Source organism: Aulonocara sp. 'chitande type north' Nkhata Bay, linkage group LG12 (genome assembly GCF_057382095.1).
Source record: "Aulonocara sp. 'chitande type north' Nkhata Bay isolate Kocher_YH1m ecotype deep benthic linkage group LG12, A_spYH_male_GT1.1, whole genome shotgun sequence".
Lineage (NCBI taxonomy): Eukaryota > Metazoa > Chordata > Actinopteri > Cichliformes > Cichlidae > Aulonocara > Aulonocara sp. 'chitande type north' Nkhata Bay.
In genome coordinates this window covers 23,239,648-23,266,670 of record NC_141355.1, presented here as the reverse complement: position 1 = coordinate 23,266,670, position 27,023 = coordinate 23,239,648, and the positions used below count along the sequence as shown (strand labels likewise).

At 38.6% G+C, this 27,023-nt stretch overlaps 3 protein-coding genes across 7 annotated transcripts in view; 1 reads left to right on the top strand and 2 right to left on the bottom strand.

The window, feature by feature from the left end:
• The window catches only part of stpg2 (sperm-tail PG-rich repeat containing 2), a 59,834-nt gene extending 52,238 nt beyond the window's left edge, over positions 1 to 7,596 (bottom strand). Inside the window, exons 1-6 of one of the 4 annotated variants that reach the window (XM_086314502.1) lie at positions 7,465 to 7,567; positions 7,019 to 7,331; positions 6,585 to 6,688; positions 6,274 to 6,441; positions 5,133 to 5,291; positions 1,098 to 1,210 (exon numbers count right to left, since the gene is read on the bottom strand). In XM_086314502.1, coding sequence (XP_086170628.1) covers positions 1,098 to 1,210; positions 5,133 to 5,291; positions 6,274 to 6,441; positions 6,585 to 6,688; positions 7,019 to 7,124 — 650 coding nt within the window. In that variant the 5' untranslated portion in view covers positions 7,125 to 7,331; positions 7,465 to 7,567. Of the gene's footprint in view, positions 1 to 1,097; positions 1,211 to 5,132; positions 5,292 to 6,273; positions 6,442 to 6,584; positions 6,689 to 7,018 lie in introns of all 4 variants that reach the window. The other 3 variants (XM_086314505.1, XM_086314501.1, XM_086314503.1) reach the window with 3 other exon arrangements.
• A 2,129-nt stretch (positions 7,597 to 9,725) lies between these two features.
• On the top strand, positions 9,726 to 16,199 carry bri3bp (bri3 binding protein). Its single transcript, XM_086314500.1, has 3 exons — positions 9,726 to 10,056; positions 11,357 to 11,459; positions 12,068 to 16,199. Exons 1-3 carry the CDS (start codon positions 9,880 to 9,882, stop codon positions 12,487 to 12,489), a joined length of 702 nt encoding a protein of 233 aa, XP_086170626.1. The 5' UTR covers positions 9,726 to 9,879; the 3' UTR covers positions 12,490 to 16,199.
• A 700-nt stretch (positions 16,200 to 16,899) lies between these two features.
• wdr31 (WD repeat domain 31) lies at positions 16,900 to 26,003 on the bottom strand. Of its 2 annotated transcripts, XM_086314498.1 has the most exons (11): positions 25,675 to 26,003; positions 25,031 to 25,102; positions 24,766 to 24,898; positions 24,428 to 24,502; positions 24,169 to 24,313; positions 23,926 to 23,955; positions 22,432 to 22,532; positions 22,183 to 22,250; positions 20,934 to 21,075; positions 20,335 to 20,497; positions 16,900 to 20,213 (listed from the first exon to the last, which is right to left on the bottom strand). In XM_086314498.1, exons 2-11 carry the CDS (start codon positions 25,075 to 25,077, stop codon positions 20,017 to 20,019), a joined length of 1,101 nt encoding a protein of 366 aa, XP_086170624.1. In that variant the 5' UTR covers positions 25,078 to 25,102; positions 25,675 to 26,003; the 3' UTR covers positions 16,900 to 20,016. The 2 variants fall into 2 exon arrangements, with proteins under 2 accessions (XP_086170624.1, XP_086170625.1); XM_086314499.1 differs by lacking the exon at positions 23,926 to 23,955 and having other exon boundaries at positions 16,901 to 20,213; positions 25,675 to 26,002.
• Between the last annotated feature and the right edge of the window lie 1,020 nt (positions 26,004 to 27,023).

Here is a 27,023-nt window from a genome sequence, read left to right as displayed (position 1 = left end):
TGTTCAAAAGCATACAAAATAGAACAGAAAAAATGAGAATTGGGGAAAAAATATACTGACTGAGTGGCAAAGACAAATGTGGAGTGGAAAAACAAATAGAAAGAGAACAGCAAAGCAAAGAAAGTGGGAAGCAGGGGAGAAGAGTGGAAAGTTATAATCCAGAGTAAAGGAGCTCATAAGGATGAAATGCCTGTAATAACTGTAACAGGAGCAAAGACTGAATATACTGTTATTTTTAAACATTTCCAGTAGTCACATGTGTGCCACAGACATGGCTGTGTGGATGTTTTAATGTCTACCTGCACCAGTAAACCACCTTCCTTTTTATTACTTCTGCTGCCAAGGGACAATGATGCTCGAATGGTTTGGGTTCTGTTTGATCAGAAGGTCAGAGTTTCAGCCCCAGCCACCACTAAAATTAACCTGCTGAACCCTTTAGCAAGGCTGCTAACCCTTTCTGATAAAGATGTACCATATCATCGCTGACACCAGCTGTCTAACAACGGTGATGCACAGTCAAAAGAATTACACTGTGCTGCAAAGGAAACGTGACAAATAAGGGCTTCTTCTTTTTCTTCTAAGTCAATTCCTTTATGAATAGCTGAGCTGAGTGTGTGCCCACCCATGTAGAAGTGCTTAGTAAGCGCCATCCTCTGTGGCCATCAATAGAAATGGTATTTGAAAAATGTCAACTGTAATGCTCCAGCTATAGGATCAAAGTAATATTTCACTTTGGAAGAGCAGCCTCTCTATTCAGCGCACATCTTGGTAAGAGTTCAAGAGCAGTGAACATCTGAGATCCCATGCAGGGTAGAGTGTTATCTAACCACCCTCTCAGCTCCTTGCTTCAAGATGTGAATTTGTGAAAATAAATTCCAAATCCATGCACCGGTGGTTAGCCATCAAATCAATTTAAATATCAATATTTCAGAACTGCACATGATGCTACATGGTTGTTTGGCAAGGCTCTCCATAGGTACTGCAAACTTAAGGAGTTCCTACAGAAAACTTACAGAAAACCAGGCATGTGAAGTTACATGCCTGGATTGTTAATTAGCTGTCCATGGGACTGTTTCTAGCAATGATGTGATACTCACAGTTCGGGGTCATATTGTCCTGGAGCTGGTCCCACATCCACCTTCTCCTCAGATCTCCTCCCTGTCATGTTGCCAAAGTGGACCCCTTTATATTTCTGTGTAGAACTCATCTCCTGGAAATGAGAGAAGAGAAGAGAAGAGAAGAGAAGAGAAGAGAAGAGAAGAGAAGAGAAGAGAAGAGAAGAGAAGAGAAGAGAAGAGAAGAGAAGAGAAGAGAAGAGAAGAGAAGAGAAGAGAAGAGAAGAGAAGAGAAGAGAAGAGAAGAATATTTGTCTTCCAGCCCATATTCTTGAAGACTGAAGGAAATATAATTATGCCAGGTGTAGATCCTCTATATTTTATAGATTGCACTTCCATTTTACAGCTTAAAAATTAAGAAAGACTTCTCTAGTGGGTACTAGTCTGCAGTATTTGAGGTAACATTTGTGAATTTTTCTCAAAAACAGCCTTCCCTTTCCCTCTCTCTCTCCCTGCATTTTTACCTGCATTTACCCAGTCTGAGACTTGCTAATCAATATGCAGAATAAATAACTCAAAGCTGACAAAGCAACCCAATTTTAACTTACAGATGGCAAAAAAAACCAAATAAATTTCAGCAGTGGAAATAGGTTTGCATAAGAGCCACAGAGGGAAGATTACACTTTGAAAACAACAATGGTTGCACAACAACATCTGTATTTGAAACTAGTATGAAAGCAGTCCCCTTCACACCAACACTGACACGATTAACACCTCACACAGCCACTCGATATTGGATTCTTTCTCTGATTGATATGACATTCTGTAAATGAGCTAAAAAAAAATAAAACAAAAACCTAAATAAATAAAAATTAATGCAACTAATAGCTAAATTATTGTTGGCACTCTTGTACCAGCAGTGAGTGTCTTCTAACTGAGAATGAGAAGGGAGTAGGGCGGAGGAAAGAATGATGTTATTTGTTTAAATGGTGAAGGTTCATGACCGATATTAAGATATTCAAATGCTTTTTTGTGTCCTATATATGCACACACATGCCAATAAGCCCTGATATTATCCATCCATTCGCTTCCGCTTATCCTTTGCCCTGATATTATATTACATATTAATAAATACATGTATATATATTATTAATCTAAAAACTATGCATCTATTTTCCTGTTTAGATTGGTGATAATGTATTGGTTACAGTATCATCAATCTCAAATTCAAACAATTATCTGCTGCTGCCTCATTCACAAGGAGTTGCCATAACAGAGCAGCTGATTAATATGATTAAGCTGATTTTTTTACCCAGTGCCTTTCCTGACACAATACCCAATGGATGGACTGTAGCTCTACTAAATATAAGAAAGATTAAATGCTTTACAGCATTCTGTTCATAATATGTGATTCATATAAGTAGCCTTCTTCTCAGTTTGGTCTTCAATTCAAATAATTCATGTTTCTGACAATGGCATAAGTCTGCTGCTTGCAGCTCAAAACTGAATACAGAAAAAACACACAAAAAATGTTTGCTAGATTAAAAAAAAATCAAAGCTGCAAACCTTTTTTCATTTCTCTTTTAACTTCTTCCTTGACCCAACTGTCTGTGAGGCAGGTTATGGAGGTACTGCCAGGCAGTCTTAAAAAGTTTCAAACTCTGTGTGGTGCCTGTCTCCTTATTTCAACTTTAACAGTGACTGGAGGACAAGATCTAAGGTTAGGCTCCCTATGATCCCACAATCAGGTTTCAAGGAAGGGAGATAAGAAACAAGGATGTTCAAAAAAAGCAACACTTCTCTACTGCTTACAGACACAAACTATGATGATTTTGCAGCCGGCACTGAACTCAGAGTCACAAATTGCCTATTTATGTCAAGGAAAGCTTTTAAAAGCAAAAACAACATTGCAAATAGAGGGCATAAAGATGTGCATTCAGATATGATGAAATGGAAAGGCAAAATATGTATTATTTATATAAAAATTTGAAAAAGTGGACTAGAAAAAAGGGCTGGTAGGGCTGTTTTTGTGGCAGGTTCAATACATTGAAACTCCTAATTGTGTGTTACATAAACTTATCCACAATGTGCCAAATGCTGATTATGTGTAAAATGACTAATGCATTATGTTAGGGCCGTGATTGTATGGTGTATTATGGACAAACTATCATTCTCAAAGGCTTTATTTTTTTTTTTAAATAATAAATTAAAAAAGCCTGCTGGTATAAAATAAAATAAGAGGTCTGACAAGTGATACAAATATCTGACATATTAAAAAGAACAACATAAATAAAGACGTTTCAAAGTGTGAAATCAACAGAAGGGTCTGATTTTTTTTTAATCTTTTTGGTGTATTTTGCACCACAAAGGATTGCGTTGCAAATCCTTAATAATAATTTACACCATGAGAGTTATGATCAAAACTCTTAGTCTTAGTCATTGTCAGCTATAGGGTCTAACTGGTAAAGACATTAACAATGGTCTGCCATAGCACACTGAAGCATGTTTCCTGGTTAAATCAGAGAACCGTGCTGATATATTGCTTAGATTGACTGACTAGAAAAGCTGAGCCATTATGTTGAATGCGCACTTATTTTTCTGCTTTGTGAAATAATGGTGATATAACACCATGAAAAATAATGTTTTCATATGTTTTTAGAAAATAACATAAAAGATATAAAATGTATTTTTATAGGTTCTTATGTAATGGCTTTACCTCTTTTACTCATCTGTCTCACTAGAGATCAGTTGGGCTGTCAAGTAAAATAAATCTGACATCCCTGGTTCATAACACGACTTTTGCCCAGTAATTTGTCATCACGTGTCCTGGCTATCATCAATAAGTGTTCACAGAGCATAACTTGACATGGTGACGATGCTGTGCACAGCTGAAAGCTGAAGAAACAAAGCAGATATTGTACAACAGATTTTGGGGTCTGCAGAGTCTGCATTCCACATCACCATCTGGATGGCCGTTAATTCGCTAAATTTAATACTGCACAATACTGTGAACTAACAAAATATTAAGTGGTTCTTACTGCATTATTCATGGATTTAACATATGAACCATCGTATGTACTTTAACCAATATATCAGTGAGGAATCTGTATTATACAGCTTAGCAGTCTGACTCTAATCCTGTGTACTATGTTGATTTGGCCAATTTAATACACAGAAGTCAGTTGATGTTGTTTCGTAAATACAGAGTCCAATCATATCTGTAAATAAAAGTGATTAAACATGTTTTTGTGCTTCTCAATAACACAAAGATAAAAAAAAAAGTTTTGTTCTTCTGATGTCTTTCTAATGTCTTATCATTCAGAGATTGTCCCAGGCACTTTGAAGTTATGTCCTCAGACAACCACTTAATTCTTCCTCTGCACACTTTTGAACTCAGTCAGAGCACGGGGTGGGGGAAGTGTTTGAGTTTAAAGAAATAAGTGTGTCAGACGGATGAACAGAGGGAAGGAGACAGACAGATACCGAGGTCGAACCTTCAAAGGGAGAGCAACAGAAGCTGAGTCAAAGGAGAAAAAAAAAAGAAAAAGAGCCATGGATGGATGCACTGCTGATAGCCCTAAATCACAGCACGCCTCTGTGCCTGCGCCGGTGTGTTGACACAACCTCGGCCAACACTCAAGGACGCTGTTGACTTCCTCAGGTCATTAACAGATGAAAAATTACTTAATTGAGAGCCAGACCAGCAGGCGTGTGCATTATTTTAAGTGAATACAGTAATATAGCTTGAAGAATAATTACTAATGGCTCTCTTTGTTGGCATGTAAAATGGATGAGCATTGGTGCACTGTGGCTTTTTTAAAGTGGAGCTGCATTCATTAGCTATGGAAATGGTTTTTGGGCCAAGTGAATGAGGTGGGGTGGGGGTTCAGCGGTGCATTAGATCTACCTAACACTAATGGATGTTGCCTCATGGAAGAGAAAGTACACTCAGACACATACTCGTACTGATTAATGAAAGCACGCATGCATTCACAAATGAGGGTTTCACCTTTTCTGATGGATGAATGTTCAAACTCCAACAGGACTTCGAAATTGTCTGTGTGTATTTGTCCTTACCAGCAGCGGACTGTAGTAGGCTGGCCCCATGGTTGTGTCCTTAGGAGGGGGCTGTTGCTTACGGAGGACACCCCGGGCATCCTCTTCATAGCCATAGGCCTGGCTCGGGGAGGGAATGGATGGAATGTCTGACTGAAGAGCTAGCCGGAGACCTTTAGCCTGCAGCCAATGCAAAGAGAAAAAAAAGGCAGGAGAAAAGCAGAAAGAGTAAAGCAAAAAGTCAGGGTTTCTGTTGGAAAAAAATGCCCTGGCTTACAAAGCAGCTGAGCAGTGCCTGGGGCCAATAAAAGACGAGACTGAGAGAGGGACAGAGCGAGAGGGAGAACCATAAATGAGGGACAGAAGATCAGCAAAAGATAGTGAGGGCACGATGAAGAGAAAAAGAAGTAAAAAGTAGAACTGCACCAGTGCAATAGAAACCAGAGATACTGAGGGAACATAAAAAAAGAAATCGAATGAAAAAAATGCCAGGAAGTTTTTCTACTGACTTTCTGGGATCTGAGAGTAATGTAAATGTACATTCTTGCTTCTTGGTTAATTACAACTAGCATAAAAAAATAACGCCTACTAAGACGCTCGCATTCAGCTCTGGAGGAGCAAGTTTCAAACGCACCAAGTTAGGTATCCACTAATATCCACAGATAACAGCTTGTAAAGCACTTACTTATAGCTGATTTTTGCATATATTCTTGAAAAAATTACAAAAGGGATAAACAAGATACTGTGTCATTCATTACCATTATTCCATAGTTCATATATGATATAGAATGCGAGTTTGCAAGTGCACTCAACACTCAAACCAGCACAAACAGGATGAAGAGTCTTCTGTACCAGCTTTTGATTGTGCAAGTCTCTTCTACTTGCTTTATTCTAACAAATAGCAGTATTAAAATGGGTATTACGCCTGCCAATGGGATTTTGCCCAAAATGTACACCAAACACAAAGAGTTAAAAAAGTTTGAAAGGCCAAGAAATAACAGCACTAAAGTGGATATGTGGGCATATTCAGCATTATAAAGCCATTGCCATCTATGATAACTGAGTATTTCAGAAGAACAGATGTATGACATAATACAATAAAAGTAGCAAGTGTCAGTACTACTCATGTACTATGCCCTCCTATCTTCACCCATATGCTTACCACTTTGTTGCCAGGCCTTCCAGGGTGTCCTACATTAGCTGTCACAGCCCTGTGTGCCTTTTTTGAGGCAGGCGACACATTGTAGGCCCCAGGGCCTGGAACCTCTGACACCACATCCTCAAAACGCTTGGAGCGGTTCTGAAGACTGCTGCCACCATGGACATTTAACTGAAGAGACAAGGGTTCAACAGAAAGCCAAGCAAAGAGAGAATAAGGCTGGTATCAAAAAATATATTTCTTAAAATATTTGTTTTAAACCATGGACAAGCAACATCGTCATTTAGCTTTTGTAAATTAAATGGATCACTCACCTTGACAGGTGAGCAGTCATAGTGTCCAGGTCCTAATAAACTCTCACTGTCTTTGGAGAATATTGATTGCCTGGCACTCAAGGAAAGGAATGGTGCATAGCCATCTGCAACAGTGAAAATTTTCCCAAGGTAAGGTATACAAATGACTGCAAGCTTGCAGGACGCTTTATTTTCTAATACACTTATGTAACTGTGAAACAACAAAGCAGCAGGAAGGTTTTTTGCTTACATATTTTGTTATACTTCCAAGACATATTAATTTAACTTTTATCAATTGAAAGTGTATAAGCAGATTCAAATCTGTAAGCCTAAATATTCGACGTTCTTTCTTTGCAAGCTAGCTAAATTTAATTTAAGTTAACTTAAAGTTTTACAGTTTTCTGAAGAAGAAAAAAAATGATTTTGGGAGGACAGATATTTTTCCTTGTAAGTACCTGATATCTTGTAACTGGACTGGCTCACATTGTATGATCCGGGACCAACAGCAGACGATGCACCCCCTGCTGTCATGAAAGTCACTCTTGGAGCCCGTCCGTACATGTTTAACTCACAGAGTGGTAGTCTCGCTAAAATGTAATTACACAATAAATACTCCTTCTTTATTCTGTGATAGGGTGTAGCTGTACTTTCATTAAATTATGCTGCACCAAGGTTAAAAAATGCCTGCCCTGTGCTCCCCTTTGTCAGGACTGCGCTGGTTACTTCGCCTGCATAGTTGCTTGGTTACCACATATTGTTACATGGCAACTGCAGACCGAACACACACGGAGGAGGAGAAGTAAGCAGAAGGACCACAGAGACAAGACAGGCGAGTGAGAGACGTGGCACTCTGAGAACTGAAGTTCATGGGAGAATTCAGAAGAAGAATACAAGCTCCTACATATTTATATCTGTCATAGTACCAACTGCTCTCCAAGTGGAACACCTGACTTTCTCTTCTCCTCCTGCTGTTCTATTTTTCTTTCTCTCCCTCGTGCGTGGTTGTGCTAGTGAGCATTAATTTTGCTCGCCTCCTCCCGGAGTGGGCGTGGCTTTTCCAAGCTCCCGCTGCAGCACCTGTGCACCATTATTCGCTCACCTGTTGTATTTAAGTCCAGCTCGGTTACCGACCCAGTGTAGCAACATAGCTGTTCTCTCTGCTCTCCTACTGGACGAAGCATATCTTCGGAACATAAAGACAACCTGTGAGAGTAAACTAAGAAACGTGCTTTTGACTTGAGGAAAGTCTAAGTCGTGATTGCTTTTAGTTAAAAATCACTGCCCTGTAGCCTAATACTTAGTATATATATATGTAATGGAGAACAAATGTATCAGATTTGACTAGTGCTTCTATGCTTGTAGTTTTGGATTCCAGGCAGCAGTGAATTTAAATTTAATTTAGGTAGACTATTACTTCCAAATAAGTCCCCAGAGACATTTCAAAATAGCTGCTCGAAGGACTGGTATAATTAGCCCACAACGTCTGGAATAAAAAAACTCTTTGAAAGCTTGTAAGGGTCAAGTCGACAAACCGTTTAGCTTTTACCTGATTCAGTGGTGTCTCTATGGGAGGGAGGGGATTGAACTTCAAGCAAATTTCAAAAAACTACTGAAATAAGAGTGAGACTTGCTTTTGGAAGGACTTTGAAGAGACGTATCAGCATTTATTACCTGTATCACCTGTACATTTTTTTTGTAACTCTTGTAGTACTGCTTATGTTACATTATTGGCCTTTTCTGGCATTTTTTATTCATGGAGGGGGCTTCTTGTTTTGTTTTTAATTAGAGCATTAGCCTCTATATTGAAGCCATAGTCCCATCCTACCATCTAGTGGTTGAATGTGACAGAGCCTCACCCCATCCCACCCACCACCACTACACTAGTAGTAGTACTACTGATTTACATTTTTGACCAGTCTCAGTTCATTCTTGACCCACTTCTTCCTGTCCCACAATGTAGTTAAGGTTTGGATAATGAGAACTCAGGGGAAAGCTATGCAAGTAACAAGTAGCTCTCTGAGGGGGGCACTGAACTGCATATACTTGAATTTCCCTTCACGTCTCTTAGTTAGTGGAGTGTGTCTTTGACTGGACAAATCTCATTAACGTTACACAGCACATATGATATCTTAAAGATATATTCTCAAAGACCATCTCTGACAACTCAGATGGTGAGTCTGAATTATCATAATTGCAATAGTGATATCCTAAAAGCAACTGTATTTATTTATTAACCCATCATGTATTCATATTTTCTTAAGACTCATATTACAGTTTCACACCTGGGACTCCTTGCATTTATATTATTCATGTTGCTGACTGGAAAACTGTGCCATTACCCAAACTCTGAGAGTACTTCTAATAACACTTTGTAACTTAGAAGAACTTGATGTAATAAATGCTTTCGTTTTCTGGCTGTGGTTTAATAAGCAGCTGTTAACATTTCCTTTCTCATAAACACCAGAAAGCAGAGCGTTTTTTTAAACTGAAAAATACAAAGCATGCAGTATCTGTGATGGGAGAAGGAAACTGGACAAATCACGACAGAGATGTACATCGTAGATAACTGACTAAACACGTAACAACGATGGGCTGCTATTTAGCAGTCATTTTAACAGTTTGGGTTCAGCTTAATAATGGTTACACATACAAATTATAGTACATTTACGTTGGGGAAGGGCTGATAGAAATAAGGGGTACGATGGAGATGGGGAATATATCCACCAGAGGGCAGCAGGTTGCCTCAGATGAGTCTAACCTGTTTTAAATTCACGTGAAGGCAATGCTGCTTCTCATGAAAACGGAAAACACAATACCCAGCCGTAAGAGACTAAAAGGGATTAAAATGCATTCAGTAGTATATCACTGAATAGTTATAGTGTTTCTATATAGAATTTTTTGTATATTTAGATATATAGAAAGTAGATTGTAGATTTAATGCAATTATTTGCAAATAAATCTAGAAAAGCACTAATTCCCACTAAAAACGATTTCTTTATTCTTTTAGTGGACTGTAGTTCATATATTTGTTCTCTATCTGAGAAAATAAAGCCGTGTTAAAGGGTGTTAAATGTATTAATCAACTCTGCAGGTAATCTTTTACTAAAGTCTCCCAAATGGCAAGTCGGTAAAGGCGAAGATCGAGAATTTTACAAAGCGTCCGTGAAAGCGCCACAAGTTATTTCCACCGTCACGGCCAGCGTCGGTCATCGCCCGGCAAGGTGTCGCTTTCGGCAGCTAATTACCCGTTTTATTCCTCGTTTAAGTGAAAATTTTTGATACACATTTACTTTTGACACTCTCGGCACTTGGGGCCATGGAAAGAATCAGGTTTTTCGTGTTTTTCTTGGTGCTTTCCGCGTCTTTGCTGGGCAAAGCCGAAGCGGGCAGGAGCAGGACCAGCAACCAGAACAGCTTCCGACGGGCAGCTAACGGCATCTATCAGACTCTGAGCAGCGTCTTCGGAGAGGACAACATTAGAGGGTTATACAAGGTCAGTTAGGCCCATATCATGCTAAGTCGGCGGCTGGCTTTGTTCATGAGCCTCATCGTAGCTGCCATTACGGTTTGTGGTCCAAGCATGGCGAACAGGAAAAGGCCTGGTTAATAATTCCACGGATGCCATTTTGGGGAAAAAAAAGCCTTTATCGCCCCCTTTTTCTGTTTAAGTCGGTAGAAAAAGCCTGGGTATAAAATCGTAGTAAAAACAAAAACGTGCTTCGTGTTCTTGCATTCTTATTTGTGTGTGAAGCCAAATCAAGCCACGAATGAGAGAATCTAAATTTAAATAAAATAGGTATAGCTTCATTGATTCACAGCATAACCGCCTTTATGTTTCTTTATGTATTAGAAATCTGCTCTTATTAAGGAACTAGTGGGGCCTGCTCAAGTGATCTCATTGGCCCTGCGGCATTTCCTGCATTTTGAAATGTGATGTTATTTCCTGCATTAAGCCGCCAAAGCGTAATTAAGTCAGATATGTTGAGTTGAGTAGTTTTTCCTGTAGACTTAACAGTGTAACACGGAGCTTCATGTCTTAGTGTGCATCTGCTTACCTGATGAACATGCAAATAATGAGTGCCTGATTAAAGTTATGGCGTAAGATAGTGATGTGTGGATGTTAAACCACTGTCTCTGATACTTACATCAGCCTTTGTGACTACTTAAATACAGCTGTAAATGCTTCATTGCATCTGTGACTTTTCCAGCAATGTTTACGTGTGCTGTGAAAAAGAGCTACTAAAGCGGGCAGCCAAAGGGTTCTTATGAAAACACTGCTTTCACGGTGTAATAAAAGCACCTGCTGCTGTAATGATAATCCTGTATAAGATAAGATAAGATGAGATAGAACTTTATTAATCCCTCGGGTGGGTTCCTCTGGGAAATTCGACCATGGCCACTGTTATATCAACACATTAGCTACCTGTCCATTTGAGAGTGAAAAATAGTCGGTTGCCTGGAGAGTTGGTAAACTGGGGTTTGATTTATAGCTGCAGAGACCATGGTGTTGGGTCACTGCCAGATCAAAAGTTGTAACACACCCATAACTGCCCTTCCTGGTTTTAATGCAGTTCTTTGCATACTTTGCATAGAGTCCCTATGAGCACAACATCATTCATAATATAGGTTATGGACTGAAAAGCCACCAAAGCATTGCTTTATTTAATAGTTGGGAAATGCACATTGTAGTCTGACCAACAGACTGCCATAATTCATAGGAGACGATGATGCACTCAGTACATGGACGTTATTTTTCACCCTGCTTTTGCTATTGGTTGTTTATTTTCTCATAGGTTTTCTCCAAAGCAACGGAGAGGTTTGTCCATGGAGTGGACTCTTTCCTGGACACCATCTGGAAGATCTGGTCGGATCTGCTGGATGTGATGGGCATTGACTGTAAGTCTACAAATTGCTGCTTAGGACATGTCTGTTAGGAATGTCCGAATGATGAAGGCAGGTAAAAAAATTAAAAATGCCAAGACGTACAGTCCCATGAAAAAATATTTGTCCCCTTCCAGATCCCTTAGTTTATTGCATACTTGCCACACTTGCATGTTTCAAACTAAATTTAATATTAGACAATATTAATATCAACCAGAGTAACTAAAAAATGCAGTTCTTTAAATTATTTCATTTTATTTATTAAGAGGAAAAAGCTATCCAAACCCGCCTGGCCCTGTGTGTAAAAGTAATTGTGCCTAAATATTGCCAGATGTGTTGAGTGAAGAAATCACTTGAATAGAAACTGTCTGGCTAAGTGAAATTTGCTAAAGGAGCTCAAAAAGCAACACATCATCATGATCTAAAGAAACTCAATTACGGATGAGAAACAAAGTTGCTGATGAAACATGTGAGTGTGACAAAGATCATAAATACTTTTCAACAGCACTGTATGTTTAAAATTTATCTTCCTAGATCGCATCTGAAATTATACATGCTTCTGGAAACAGTTAACAATTTTAACTTTCTCTCGTGTCTCTCCCTTTCTCCCTGTACACGTGTAGCTTCAAACCTCAGCCATTACTTCAGCCCCACATCTCTCACCAACTCCCCAGCACGTGCCCTGCTCCTAGTCGCCGCTGTGCTCTTGGCCTACTGGTTCCTGTCTATGTTCCTGGGGGGTTTCTTTTACCTGCTGCACGCTGTGTTTGGACGCTTCTTCTGGCTAGCCCGCGTCACTCTCTTCGCCCTATCCTGCCTCTACATCCTGCAGAAGTTTGAGGGTGACCCTGAGCGCGCAGTGCTCCCGTTGTGCTTCATCATGGCTGTGTACTTCATGACAGGCCCTGTGGGAGCATACTGGCGCCGTGGCGGTGGGGCGGGTTCACTGGAAGAGAAAATCGACCACCTGGACACTCAGATCAGGCTGCTCAATATCAGGCTGAGTCGTGTAATAGACACCATTGAACGCACCGGAGACCAGTAGGCACATTTTAGGTTGAAGCAAAGATGAGTTTGGGGGGTGGGTCCAGGGGAAAAACTGATGTATTTGATAAGAGAATACTGTCTCCTACACACATCTACAGCAACAAAACTACTGGGTATTTACAACTCTATTGTCAGTTGGGGACAAAAGTACAAATGAAAACAGTATTTTAATGGCTTGAATTGATTTGGGTAACAAGAGAAACTGTTGAATTGGAGCTTGCACAAAACCAAACAACTTTTTTTTTTCCTTTGATTTTTTTTTTTTGTTGATGTTTTGGAAGGTTTTTTTACATCGCTGAGGAAGTTGTCAGGAGATGTCTGAGGTTTTCTAAATGCTAGCCTACTTCTACACCTCAGCTACTTTTACGAAACTCCTCTATTTTAAATTTTTAAGGTTTGCTTAGGCACTGTCAATGCTTGTGCTTGATTAATAAGCATATTTTACGTATATTTACTTAATTTGATCCTTGTAAATGACCTGGGGGTTAAGTCTCAGTTCTTGTCCACAAAAACATTTTTCCCCTTTTTTTTTTTTTTCTTTTTTTAAGCTACTGCTATAGGAGGGGGTAGGGTGTGTGGTACCGGGGGGCATTGTTGTTTCTAATATGTATATTCCAGCTGTTGGAAAGTTGTCCATAGCAAGATTTATTTATTCAATTTTTCCATCCAAAGTGTTGAAATGTAGATCTAGTTTGTTGAATCACCACCTCATAGTGACAAAAGCTTGACATCAGGACCTCTTTTTCTTGAATATGTGTGTAGATGCAGTTCAGTGACCTACTTGAATATGTGTGCGTGTTTGTGTGCATGTGTGAGGGGCAACCTTGTGAAATGGAAAAACACTGTATAAAAAGTCAACACCAGACAGGCAGCAATATCTCAGGGACTCACCCAACACATGTTGAACTCAAATGAGATATCAAGTATGCTAAAATCATGTATTGGTCTCTTCACAATTCAGATGCGACTTCTCATTTGTTTCCAGCATCTTACAATACTTTCTGTTGAAATGCTGGAGTTTAAATCTAGCCTTTTATTCTTTATTTAAATGCCAGCATGGGGTTATTTTGGTTATCTGAACTGTAGCTAATCGTCCTAAATATGTAATCTGTCTCAACACAGACGCATCTGTTATGGTAAGAATTTTTAATCAATTGTAATAGGATCTGACCTGAACTTGCAGATTAAAAAGGTTTTAGTGACTTTAATACTGCTGGGAAAAAATTGTATTGGATATTACTTAACCCTGCTTTTGAAACTAATATGAAAGTGATTATTTCTCCTATGAGTATTTCAATGGTAGTTTAAAACCAGCCTGCCTGATTCATGCACTAAAATGTTGTGTTTAAAAAGTAATGCTTTGGGTACATTGTTAGTCTGCATCACCATAGCTCTCACTAATTGGTTTGATATATTCTTTTTCTTTTAATTGTATATTTCTGAAGGTGGTTTTCTCTCATAATCTCATTTGTTACCATGGATTGGTGTAAGAGAATGTCCCCTGCACTGCTTGTCTATGTTTATAGCATGTCTTCCTTAATAATGTCCCAACATCCTTTACTCTAAATTAAAGTTATTAAATCTGAACTCTGTAATCACAGTTTTGTTATAACAAATGACCCAAATGCTGTTCAGATCTTTCTTTTGGAGGTGGTGGTGGTGCTGATGGTTGGATGAGTTCATACATCAAACATCATGATTGTGTTAATCATTTTGATTAACACAAACTACCAGTATATGTAGTGGTAGTTGCTGGATTAGTGGGCTGTAATTTTGTTTCTCTCAATAGTGTGGGTGCTATGACATGCATTGTAAATGAAAGGTGTTGTATCAACCGGTCAGGGTTGCAGTGGCCGTTTGGCTTCAGAGTATACAGGGTCTATCAAAGAGAATCATCTGATTTAAAAGTGCTTTAATTCCGTAGGTGTTCACAGGTAACATGTTGAGCACTTGTGAACATTGTAGGTTTTCTATGTAAAACTTTAAATTCAGCCATACATTTTAAAATTTACTGCTGTCTCCTGTATGTATATCTTTAAAGAATATAGCCGTTAGAATTGAATGGTTCTTTTTTTAAACACCCTATATAGTGGACTTTATCATACAATTTGTATTTGCTTATATACTATTGGGAGAAAAGCTCCACCCACCAACTACTTTTATTTTGAAGTCTGTTACTGTACTTTTAAGGGTCGTTTGGGGTTTTTTTTTTCTTCAAACCGATACACTAATAACTCTGTACCTTGAAACCATGATTTCTTTGTAGGTTGTTATACCATGAAAATCTCATCTTGTGTAATTTTATGCCAAGTATAGAAAAATGAACTTGTTAACTGATTCCCAGCGCTGTGTGATAATTCCCATGGAGTTTAGGTTGTCATTAAACTCCATCTCAGAATTAAGCCTGATGATGGCAAACTTCAATAACTATATAAACTCTTAGTGTCTCCTTATTTTGCCCAGAGTGCCATCAGCCAGCCCAGGTCACCCATATATCCCGTGTAACCGGAGATTTTCCTGCATGCTTAACTTTTATGCCTATAATGTTGCATTGCATTACAGTATATTCATGTTATTGACTGCCTAGGCAGGGCCCTTAAGTATGTGTGATGGGGTTGAAATAGCCAGAAGTTAATTACTTTTGGAATTGTGTTATAAGTGTTGTTCTTCTGCACTGATGATTAAACTGTGTATGCTGTTTGCTATCATTACAATCCTGAGCCGGACAGACTCTCTCCCATCATTCCATTATCACTGTGTCGCTGACATGGAGTCAAATTTTAAAGTACTTAAAACAAAATTATCATTTTATGAGCTGTAAATGAACAGTCTGGCCAGTGACCTTTGTTTAACTACTGGCAGCATGTGAGGTAAATAAAGGTTTAGTGTGATATTGATGTATGTTGATGGGTTTTAGTATATGATGGTATTATATTGAATTCGGAAAAGGCCATGCGGTTGGTTTAGAGTGAATTCAGGATTTTGGTGGCTATTTATCAGACTTTAAATTCTAGACACTGAAAACTGTTTAAAAACAGATACAACTTGAAACAGTTTCTCTTTAAAGTACCCAGAAGTTCTTACACTGCTGTCTAACATCTTGAAAACACTCACAAACCAGCTCCAAGAGGGAGGTGTTACCATTCCTTTTAGATATTATGGAAGCAATTGTTCATGTTTTAAGTTGCTGGCAGCTGTATGTCTCTTCATTTACCATGTAGATGTCAAAAGATGCCAGTAGATCCTTCTCGGCATAGAATATATGCTGCATTCAAAATCTATTTATTCCATGTTAACAACATCATCTGAATGACATGTACTTCTTTCTTTTTAATGTACTGTATCTTGTGTATTTCTCTGTTTTCCACATAGCCTGCTTTTATATTGTGCTGTGCCAATAATGTTTTCTTTTATTTTTACTTCACTTACTTTCTTTTGTTATTTGTAACTGCTGATTTTAGAGTAGATGCAGATGGCTTTTCTTTTTCATATCACCACTTAATGTTTTTAGGCCTTTTTCTTTCTTTGTTTGTTTTTAATGAGTATTTTTGTACTCAGTTGTTGTTTGAAGAGCCAAACTATTCTGCCTGCTGTTACTTTCTGTTTGGATGTTTGTGTTTATGAAAACCTGTCAGTGGGGATGCAGTTCTTTTTGTGCCAGAGTGAAAATGAGGTCCAGATTTAAATAAACACCAGATTATGACTGAATGTCTTCCACTTTATGATTCATTAATAATTTTAAGATCTAAAGTTTGTTTGTGCATGTGTGTGAGAGAGAAGGAGAAACACATTGCTTCATGCTCAGTTTCATAATACACGATAAAAGTAAATGGCTATTTGGTTTGCAATTCTTCGCCTAAACAATTGCTTCAATATTGTAGTATAGCTAGTAATTACTGGAAGTGTTCTTTCAATTATATTTCTAACACTAGGTGGTGCTAAAAGGTTTTATTTGGTTGCTAAAAGGCCGTGATTGTTTGGGAATAGGTGCTCCCATTCAGCCAGATTGGGAATTAAATGATCACTTTTGGCAGCAGTTATCCCAGAAAAAAATACACGATACTGTAAAAAGCTATATATTACACTCAATACTCTTATTGTAAGAAAGTGCTCAGCCTATAGTTCAACCTATAGTTCCAGTATGACCATCACAAATGGAAAGAGCATTACTGAAACAGTGAAGTAAGGATTGGAAACCGTGGGAAAACAGTGATCTCAAAACAGGCTTTCGTGGTAAAGCAAAACAAATAACCTTCAGAAAATTGCCAGTGCCTGATGAGAGAAAAATGAAGTTGTACTTGGCAGCTTTCCTGTGTAAACTTTATCATCATCATTTATTTATTTATTTATTTATTTATATAGCATTTTAAAAACACACCTGGTAGACCAAAGTGCTGTACAACTTTACCAACAGGAGTGTTTTGTTTTGTAGATTTGCATCTCTCAAATTCATGGTATTACTACAAATAGTTTCATATAACCGTGTTATTAACCTGATGAATTTAAAGCAGTCCTACGCAAGGTGGTGGATAAAATATAAGGCTGTGACCTAGATAAAAAGTCATCAGACACAAAGAGCAATAAAGCTTTACCACTATGACACGAAATGCTTTTATTGCTGTATTATACGATATCAAACACACAGAATGAACTGAGTCATCTGGCAGCTTGACAAATATCCAAACAAAACTAAATCTCACCTTCTCTACCACTGATTTTCTTCCCCAAGGGTAGATAGAATAACTGCTGTGGGGACTTCTTAGCACCTTTTGACAGAACAATCCATCATACTTGGAACAATCCATCACCGAAACTCATTAGTTTCCTTGCAATCTTTAGTTGCTACCTATCATCTATCTGGAACAAGCCCATTTTCAGCAAAGACTACACCAACATTCACTCCCCCGACACTTTATTATATACGCTATGGTGGTACTGGGTCACTTTTGACTTCAGAAGGGCCCTAATACCGAATGACATGGATTCAGTGAATTGCTGGAAACTTTCCTTAGAGATTTTGATCCATATTAACATGATAGCAGCTGCTACAGATTTGTTGGCTGCACATCCACGACATCTCCTGTTTCACCACATCCCAAAGGTGCTCTATTAGATTGAGATTTTGTGATTGTAGAGGCTGCTTGAGTACCATGTCATGTTGAAGAAAGCAGTTGTGATTTATTTGAGTTTTGTGACATGGTGCAGGACGTCGTCAGCTACAATACTCAGGTAGGCTTTGGTATTTAAACAACGCTCAGTTGGGACTGAGGAACCTAAAGCACGTCAAGAAAATATAGACACCATTATACCACCATAAGAGGATACAAGGCAAGATGGATCCATGCTTACATGTTGTTTACACCAAATTTTGAGACTAAAATTTGAACACTACGCAGAAATCAAGACTCATCAGACCAAGCAACATTTTTCTGATCTTCTATTATCTACTTTTGGTGAGTTCATGTGAACTGTAGCTTCTGGTTCCTGTTCTTAGCTGACAGCAGCGGCACCTGGTGTGGTCTTTGCTCTAGCCCATCTACTTCAATGTTTGACAGGGCGTGCGTTCAGAGATGCTCTTCTGTAAATCTCGGTTGTAACAAATTGTTATTTGAGTTACTGTTGCCTTCCTATCAGCTCAGATCGTTCTCTCTATTCTCCTCTGACATCAGCAAGGCATTTTCACCCAGAGAACTCCCACTTGCTGGATATTTTCAATTTTTAGATAGCCATAGTGATGGCTGTGTGGGAAAATCCCAGCAGATCAACAATTTTTGAAACACTCAGACCAGCCTAACTGGCAAAGTTGAACAAATGTACCTAATAAAGTGACTCTGAGCATATTCCACAGATGAGCATCCATATGTTGTATCTGAACTCATCTCGCAGCACATAAAATATAAGTTAGTCATTGTGGTTCTCATCCCTGACCAAAACATTTTTGTTTGATTAAATTGGAAGCTTAAGCAACAACTGTCCTTGTGACAGATGGCCATCTAGATCTGTAAAACAAAAAAGGTGAATGCTGTTGTATTTAAACTGTTTAAACCTACACTGTAAATACAATAATAGTTTGTTTCATATCTCCAAAACAAGTTCAGTTATTTATGAAAAGGGTTGCTAAACTGCAGCGTGTACTTCAGCATCTGCAACACTTAAATTCTTCATCAGCCTTGATTAAATAAGATCTAAAGTAACTGCTGGAAAGTTTTATGTGGACAGCCTGCACAGCATTTCAACTTTAGCTTTGCAATATTTCGTATTTTCCGTGTTTACTGAGTCAACGTTTTATTAAAAAAGTGGAATTACTCTGGTATTTTGCATAGTACTTTTAAAAATTACAGTTAACACTACAAAAAACATTCAACTATCAGCTGCTTTTCACAAAAATATCAGGATCTCTATCTTTTTTTAAAAAGAAAAAAGTCTTTGTCCATTTACGTTTACATGGCAACCAGATGTGTTACAGTTTGGTGTTGTACTGACCTGATCTTTAAACCCCAACAGGTTGACGTTAAAATACAAACCAATAAATATTATCAGCATACAAACAAGCTCTTTTGCTGACATCACATTTGCTGACAAACAAAAAAACCAAAGAAAAAAAAGAAACATCAGGAAAACAAAAAACGATTGCTTATTCTGGACTTCAAATTCTCCTTCATGGCTCATGATGTATAAAAACTGACCAAACAGCAGGTTCACTCCTCCTCTTTTCACCGTGCATTAGTTTGTGTTTAATTGAGTGCTTAAGTTCTTGTACTGTTAATTATGAGACATCCACTCAATCTGATCCTTTGTAATCTGGGCAGTTCAGTTTGTCAAAATTAATCCACTAGTCCAGTTGTTCAATTGTTAAAATTAATTAGCACCACCTAGTGCCAGAACTGTCAGTGGTAGAAAACGGTGACCAAACTGCAATCATCTCACCAACAAAAGCAAAACAACATCTGCACCCAACTATAGCAGCTCATAAAATTTTGTAAATATTACTTTGGGCTAAATAGACAACATCAGCAAGTAAGTCAATGTATACAGAGCCTAGACCAACAATACAACAGCGAGAGGCTGTCTAGTAGTTTTTGGCAATTTAGTTAACTGTGCAAGAACTTGAACCACTCAATGTAAACTACAATCACCTATTGGAATGGCTGTTTACCCTCATGGTACATATTTCTAAATAAAGTGGCAGTTTATATATATAAAAAAACAGGTAAATCCTGCCCTCCATCATGTTACTCTGGTGGTGACTGTAGGTATGATTTCCTGTTTTTAGTCCCCATGAAGAGTATCTATGATGGACATCCATGGTGGGCCAGAATTGGACAAAAGTTGCATCTTCCATACGTCATTATTGTCGCCTCTTTTCACTGCATGGCAGTCTAATAAATCAAAAATGTTTATAGAAATAAAGTCTGTAAAAAATAAATAAATAAAATAAAATGACTTGATTTCCGTAGCCAGCGATGCGTTCTCGCTGAGTCTCTGGCTGTTCACATTATAATTCACACCTGGCACTCCTTGGGTGTCAAAATCGTGCCACAACTTTAACATCCAGACCCCCTGCACCACCTGCACCAGAACTCTGAGCCTGCTGTGGTCCCTGGTCCACCTGGATATGATGAACGCCATTGTTAAAGCTGGCACACAACAGATTGCTGGAATCACTCGGTGCCAACGAAACCAGTGGACCGGCACCTTCCAGAGACAGCGTCCCTAAACAAACTAAACAGAGGACAGGAGAGACAAGGTTGCAGCAAAGCCAGCACAGAGATAAAAAAGGCAGAGTGGTTTTTCATTATTTATTTTGTGTTGAAATGGTTTCATCAGTGAGTAGAGGTGTTACCTGCTGTATGTTGATCCCAGATTTTGACAGAGCTGTCATGGGAGGATGTTCCCACTCGAGCTGTGCCACCAGGATGCATGGGGAGAAACACACTGCAGGCTGTGGTTTGGAGGTGGCCTCTGTACTCCACAACTTTGCAGCCAGGCTGACGCAGGTCCCAGAGCTAGTAACCCACAGACACAAGTCCACCCATCACAAATCTCAGTGTTTTATGTTCCAAAAGCATCGGCAAAATCAGTGGAGTGTTTGAGATACTGTGAAAAAAATAATCTGATCCATTTTTCATGAGGGCAAAACCTCAACCTATATTACTTTGTATTATACTCACTCTAAATCTCTATATTAAATTGGAAGTTGGAAGTGAAGCCCGCAAGAAAATCAGTCAAAGACAACAAACACACAAAACAAATTGTGCTGCATCAGTTCATAATTTTAAACTGGCAGAGCAAAAGAAATTGTTCATTCCAATTAGTGTGTCTTTCACACCAACGTAATACAACCCAGACAATAAATAACCTAATGACAGCCTCAATCTACCCAATATCTGTGCATTTAGAGCTTTACAGACAACAACAAACACATATCTCCAGAGGTCTTACTGTGGCTTCACACCCCTGTCCTCCAAAGCCATTGCTACTGGACACCAAGTAGTTTCCATTTGGAGAGACATCACAGTGGGTCTGGATGTACTGCTTAGCTGGAAAAGTATTGGTCACCTGCCATACACGGCTGTCCCACACCCTGTATACATAAGCAAACCATTACTAAAGAAGGACATTTAACACACGTGTAAGAAAATGCTGTGTTTACACATGAGAGTGCATGTCCTTAGGGTCTTCTACTTTTCAGGGTGAATTTTCCAAATAAATCGCAACACATGCTGATTATCCCCAGAACACATCCTAAGTCTCTAAATGTCTTAACTGCATCAAATGCTTAGGGTTCAACATGATCAAGGGGTCATGGATGTGTTATCTAAGTGTTAGGCTCTGTAATCACTTTACTCTCCCAGGATCTTGAACAGTAAAAACTCCAAAAATGTTGGCTTTGGTTTAAAACATTTTCTAAATCCCTTGATTATACATTATATATGACTCACATTTATAGCCTTACTAAAATAAAATAAAAAAAAAAAAAAAAAAAAAAAACAAGCAGTATTGCTTTGTGTGAGTTTAGGTTCAATGCCGAGGCTTAATACTGTCTCTGGTGCTCTAATTGGCTGCTGCAGCTACGTTTTGGCTGACTTTATGTGGACAACAGCAGTAAGTCCTTCAGCATTAAATAACAGGATAACAAGGGTTGCATAAGTTCATGTTAAGGTTTGTGTTACTGTCTGATTTGCTGTCTTGGTGTACTCACAATATTATCTTTTTTCTTCTATGGCATTTCAAAGGCAGAAAGCGTGTTAGCTCCCAAAGACACGAGGTATTTTTGAATTTCAGCAATAATTTAGAGATGGGGTCAGGTCACGGACAGGAAAAGTGCTACAAAGTAAAAACTAGGTGAACGGTTTAATTTCCCAATCCAAATTTTACCACCAAATGGGACTTGAACTCACCTTTGACTGATTGAACAGTCAGACATGATACTGACTTAGCAGAGAAAATAGGGAAGGCATAACTGAATCTATTTTTTGTGCCACATAATTCAATAATAAAAGCTGTAGATTGACATCAAGTATATCTTTTTCAGTGTTACCGAATGAGAAACATCCCACTCCTGCTATTAATTACACATAAAAAATCTGCACTCATTTGAGATTTAAACAAATCATCATATTTTACAGCACACAAAATTAATTTCCACTGAATTTCAATAATAATACAGCAAAAGAAAATCCTTCTGTGCCTTATAGTCTTATCCTCGGAGGTCTGGACAATAGAGGAGCTGGCTGGAACCCAGCATACATGAGTCACCTGGAAAGAGAGACAGGAAAGTGGAAAAATCTACACCCTGCGGACAAAGGATCTAAAAGTCTGATTAAGTAGCTTGGTGATCTAATTATTTCTCTCATGTGCTCAGGTGTTTATCTAAAGCAGCCCAGTATGCTTAGTACGCAGATGTGAACACATAAAAATATAATACTGTTACTCTTACCAGGTTTCTAGATATGTTGTGTCTCTGTTCACATTTTGCAGATTCTATATCCCACAGGCACATCCAGTTGTCACGAGAGCCAGTGCACAGCTTTCTTCCATCTACCGACCATAAAAGAAACACTTATATTTGGTGCAAATCGTTAACCTGAAATAGATGTTGGTGTGCAGCCAGAAGTGAAAATAAAAACTCTTACTTCCAATAAAATGAGAAAATCCGACATTCCAGGTAGTGCTAACTTTCTACTAATTAAGGCAAATTATTCAGTCAAGTTGAGAATAGCCATTTATCATACCACAGGACACGCAGAAGAAATACTTCAACTATTATAGCTGCTATATGAATATGGGTTCACTTCAGGGATATTTCATCTTTCAGTATGATTTGGTTTGCTAAGAAGTCACATTTCACACAACACACGCATGAAAGCTGTGGTCAAAAGTTTACATGGAAATGACTGTCATGGTAATTTTGGTCTTTTAATTATTCCAGGTTGAATCATTGTACAGCATACATGTTTAATGATTTTTATAAAACAAGCATTGGGTGCACAAGTTTGAACTTATTTTGGATTTTCTCTAATGCACACAGAGTCAAAGATACGAATACACCCCCACTAACATTTAGTTAAATGTCCCTTGGAAAGTGCACTTTGACCAGACACTTTTGGCAGCCATCAACAAGCTTCTGGCTGGATATTTGACCACTCGTCTCGGCAGAAATGGTAAAGTTCTTTGAAACTGGTTGATTTCCTGGCACAGACTCAGCTTTTAAGCGTAGTCCATAAATTTTCAATAGGGTTAAGTTCGTGAGGGCCATTCCAGAAGCTTAATGAGCCGTTCCCAAATAACAGCAGGTTCCAGGATCATCAGATCAACAATTATACATAAGTTACTAAGATGTATTACAACTTTGCCATCGTCTAGAAGAAGACCCAGACTTTCAGCCTAAGATGAGAGGAATTTGGTTAGGATGTTTTGGAACACAATTTGGGTATCTCCAAATTCAAATTGCACCCAATTCTTTTTTAAAGTTAATAAAGATGTATATTGTACAATCACTCGACCCTGGAAAAACAGTTCATCAACAGATCATTAAAAGCCCAAACTTATCATGACATTGACGCCATGACTGTAAGTTTGACCAGACCTTTACAGATGAAATGTGCTTATTTTTGTTTATACATTTATAGTAAAAGTGTTCAAAAAGTGAACAACAGAAAAGACCAAAAACAATACTAAAACTGATAAAAATGTATCCAAAACTAAACATTTTCAAACAATAAAAACTAAACTGAAATGAGCTAATTCATTCTGCAAGTTACCTCTAATTAAACTGAACTGGTAACAAAAACTAGAGCTAATTAGGTTTTATTTTGTTTTTGTCTGTTTTGTTGTTGTTGTTTTTTTTGTGAGGGGGGGTTGCCTTTGTTTTTGTTTTAATTACACCAATTCTGCTTTTTATTTCATGCTTATGAAATGTCTTCTGAGGTACCTTTGTTTTTCTTGAATTGATTGTCTGCAACTGCAAAAAAAATACTTGGGGATAAATAAGAAGCTATCTGTACAAAGATATGACAGAATACACTTACTAATTGTGTTTTATCATGCACTTTAACATACTAGAAATCAGAGACTGGTACATTTACCTTAAGCAATATAACCTTTAAGACAACACTTAAAACATTTACTCACGTCTGAGGAGATTCATTGTGTGTGAGTGCCTGTGTGTATGTACCAGGACTGATAGCTAGTCCATTGACCACCAACTCATGCCCACAGAATTCCTGAATAGGTTCGTCTCCCTGGTTGAGGTCCCACATCAGTACAGTTTTGTCCCGTGAGGCACTAAAGATCCATGTACTACCTGGATAACAAATCACCTGGTAGAGTACAGAATTCACAGGAGATAAGAGGAGACTGGGGAACGTGAAATGTGTCACACGTTTAAGGCGTCATTCCTTTATCAGTTTGTGCGCACACGGTATTGATGTTACCTTGGTAACCTCTCGGTTGTGGCCCTGGAAAGACTGACACATCCGGCCTTGTTTCCAGTCATACACCACCACAGCCTACAGAGGTAGAGATGCTAATCACACCATGTTTAAGTGTAGTTTTCACAAAATCTATACCCTTAATTCATGGGTTTCTAATATAACCTGTATCATACCTTAGATCCAATATTGTGAGTCTTTTTTGAATTGGGCATTTTACTCTGTGAGCTCTATGATTTAAAATCACTTAAAACCATGATAAAGTTCAATTTGTGGCTTGAACATTTATAATATTTAAAGAGACTTAATAATCAGTACAACAGTTCAATTTTTGGCTTTACCTGGTCACTCCCGCCAGAAACACACAGGTCTGGACTGAGAGTGGTCACTGTGTTAATGGACCCATGATGTGCAGGCTCATACTGCACCACCTGACTGTCAAAGGTATTATCTGTCTTCTCTGCCTGAGATGCCCTGTACACACACACACACATAAAAATACACACATACATAAAATTGCAAAAACTTTAATATGTAATAATATATATAATACAGACACACACACACACACAGAGAGAGAGAGAGAAGGCCTAGCACAAGTCTCACCTGTAGAGCTCAGACCTCTTGCGGAACTTGCTCTGTAGTTTGCCCATGTCTGCCTAGGAACCTGCAGTCACACTGACACACACAGAGAAATGCCATCAAACTGAAAAATCACGCTTCATAACAACTAAACGCACATGTTGTGGTAGTAACGATGAGGGATAACTACTCGGACTTCACTACAACCCTACAGTTCACTTAGTGATTGTCTATCCCAGAGCAGTGCTTAATGCAATAGCTACATTAGGCACACACTTTCTGTGCTTCTCTTGCAGCTAAAAGAACAACAACAACTAACTACTTTGTCTGTTTTTAGTGAGTTAGAAGCCTTGTGTGACATTTTGGTGGAAATCATTCAGCAAACAGAATACAAACAGTACTTTCTCACACACGCACAGCTACGCCCCACCCTCGTTATCCCGGTGTACTCCACTCCACAAACAAGCGACAGGAAGGAGAGGGCTCAAATCCTATTACAGCGGCATCATTACTGTCACAAGGTATTAGTCACTGGAAAACACCTGCTAAGAACTTTGCTGGCGATCATTATGCAACGGTACTCGGTGGATTTTAACCGTAGTTAATAAAGCTGAAAAATGGATGATGACTCGCGCACACTTGTAGTGCACAGAAGCAGGGTTTCTTACCTGTCACTGGCAGGTGTCGTCGCTGGGTGATGCAGAGGCTGAGGAGCTAGCTTGCTAGCATGCTAACTAATCTTTATCTGTCATTCTAAGAAAGATCAATGCATTAGTGGCAGTAGAACATAGACGAGCACGCGTTAAAGCTTGGAAAAGTTGTTATTTTAACAAAAGCGAACCGTTTCCCACACATTGCCATGACAGACCACTGTCCTAACTGCGTGGGAAAGTGCACAAAAGTGTCTTTTTAACTGCAAAACACCCATCCCTCCCTCCGTAGCGACCAGGGAGCGACGCTTTCTCGTAACCAGGCGAGGTCACGTGAGAAACAGAAGGAAGTAACCGGAAACTTACAAAAATAAAAGCCTGTTCACTGTTTGTTTCTATAACTGGACAAACGTGAACACAAATGAACACAAAAAAACCACAATTTTTTAGGAATGTTTGTTTTTTCAGGAGTAATCCAGGTGAATGTACTGGCTTTTGGGTATATTTCACCACAGGGTAGCTTACTAAAATCCTCTTTGTTCACTGCAGTGTATCCATTGCCCAAGCTCATCATGTGCACCAAAAAATGCAAAACACTGCCTAGAGGGAACATTTTCTTTTCCAAAACCAGGACTTAAACTACAGTGGTATAGACCTATGGTGGACCCTAATAATTTTATTTTCACATTAAAGCAAAAGCAAAGATGGCTTTTTTCTTATTCTTTTCCCCATGTATCCCCAGAGGCATTGGTTGAATTGCAAATCCTAAATGAAGATATTATAAAGTGTATATAACATACACTTAACTAGCGACAGCATACGACTCCTCTCAGTCCCCCCCCCCCCCCCCAAAAAAAAAACAAAAAACAAAAAAAAACAAAAAAAAAAAAACAAAAAACAAAATTCCATCCAAAATACAAGTTTGCATGTTTTTAGTGGAGGAATTAACACTGGTGAAGCATTATGGTTTGGCAGCATGGAACATGGTTTGTTTTAAGTGAAATCTCCTCATTAAAATCAATTAAACTTGACAGGTTAGAAAGTCACTGACCTGTGGATGACTCTCCCTTTAGAGGGCCGGTTTGTAGACATTTATTATAGGCACAGGCTGAATAAACTCCCCAAGCTGCAAATCTGGGACACCTCAGACAGGTCTCTGGACACATAACATTAATTCTACTACTTGAAACAGTTCTCCTCTTTACATCTTTTATTCAGGCTCTTCTTCAGTCCTTTCTTTCCCAGTTGCAGTGAGAAAAGATAAGATCAGCGAGGCTTCATAAACTAGATTTGAACAAATACATCACATGCAATTAACCACTGAGTCACTGGCACGCCCCCATTTAAACGGTCTAAATAGGCCACTT

What these genes read in the sequence shown, in the direction of transcription:
- bri3bp (XM_086314500.1), top strand. Translation starts at nt 9,880, where the DNA reads ATGGAAAGAATCAGGTTTTTCGTGTTTTTCTTGGTGCTTTCCGCGTCT. An exon ending in ACATTAGAGGGTTATACAAG is followed by an intron (nt 10,057 to 11,356) that starts GTCAGTTAGGCC and finishes ATTTTCTCATAG; the next exon opens with GTTTTCTCCAAAGCAACGGA. An exon ending in GGATGTGATGGGCATTGACT is followed by an intron (nt 11,460 to 12,067) that starts GTAAGTCTACAA and finishes GTACACGTGTAG; the next exon opens with CTTCAAACCTCAGCCATTAC.
- wdr31 (XM_086314498.1), bottom strand. Translation starts at nt 25,077, where the DNA reads ATGGGCAAACTACAGAGCAAGTTCCGCAAGAGGTCTGAGCTCTACAG. An exon ending in ACAACCGAGAGGTTACCAAG is followed by an intron (nt 24,314 to 24,427) that starts GTAACATCAATA and finishes GTACTCTACCAG; the next exon opens with GTGATTTGTTATCCAGGTAG. An exon ending in ACAACATATCTAGAAACCTG is followed by an intron (nt 22,251 to 22,431) that starts GTAAGAGTAACA and finishes CTCTCTTTCCAG; the next exon opens with GTGACTCATGTATGCTGGGT.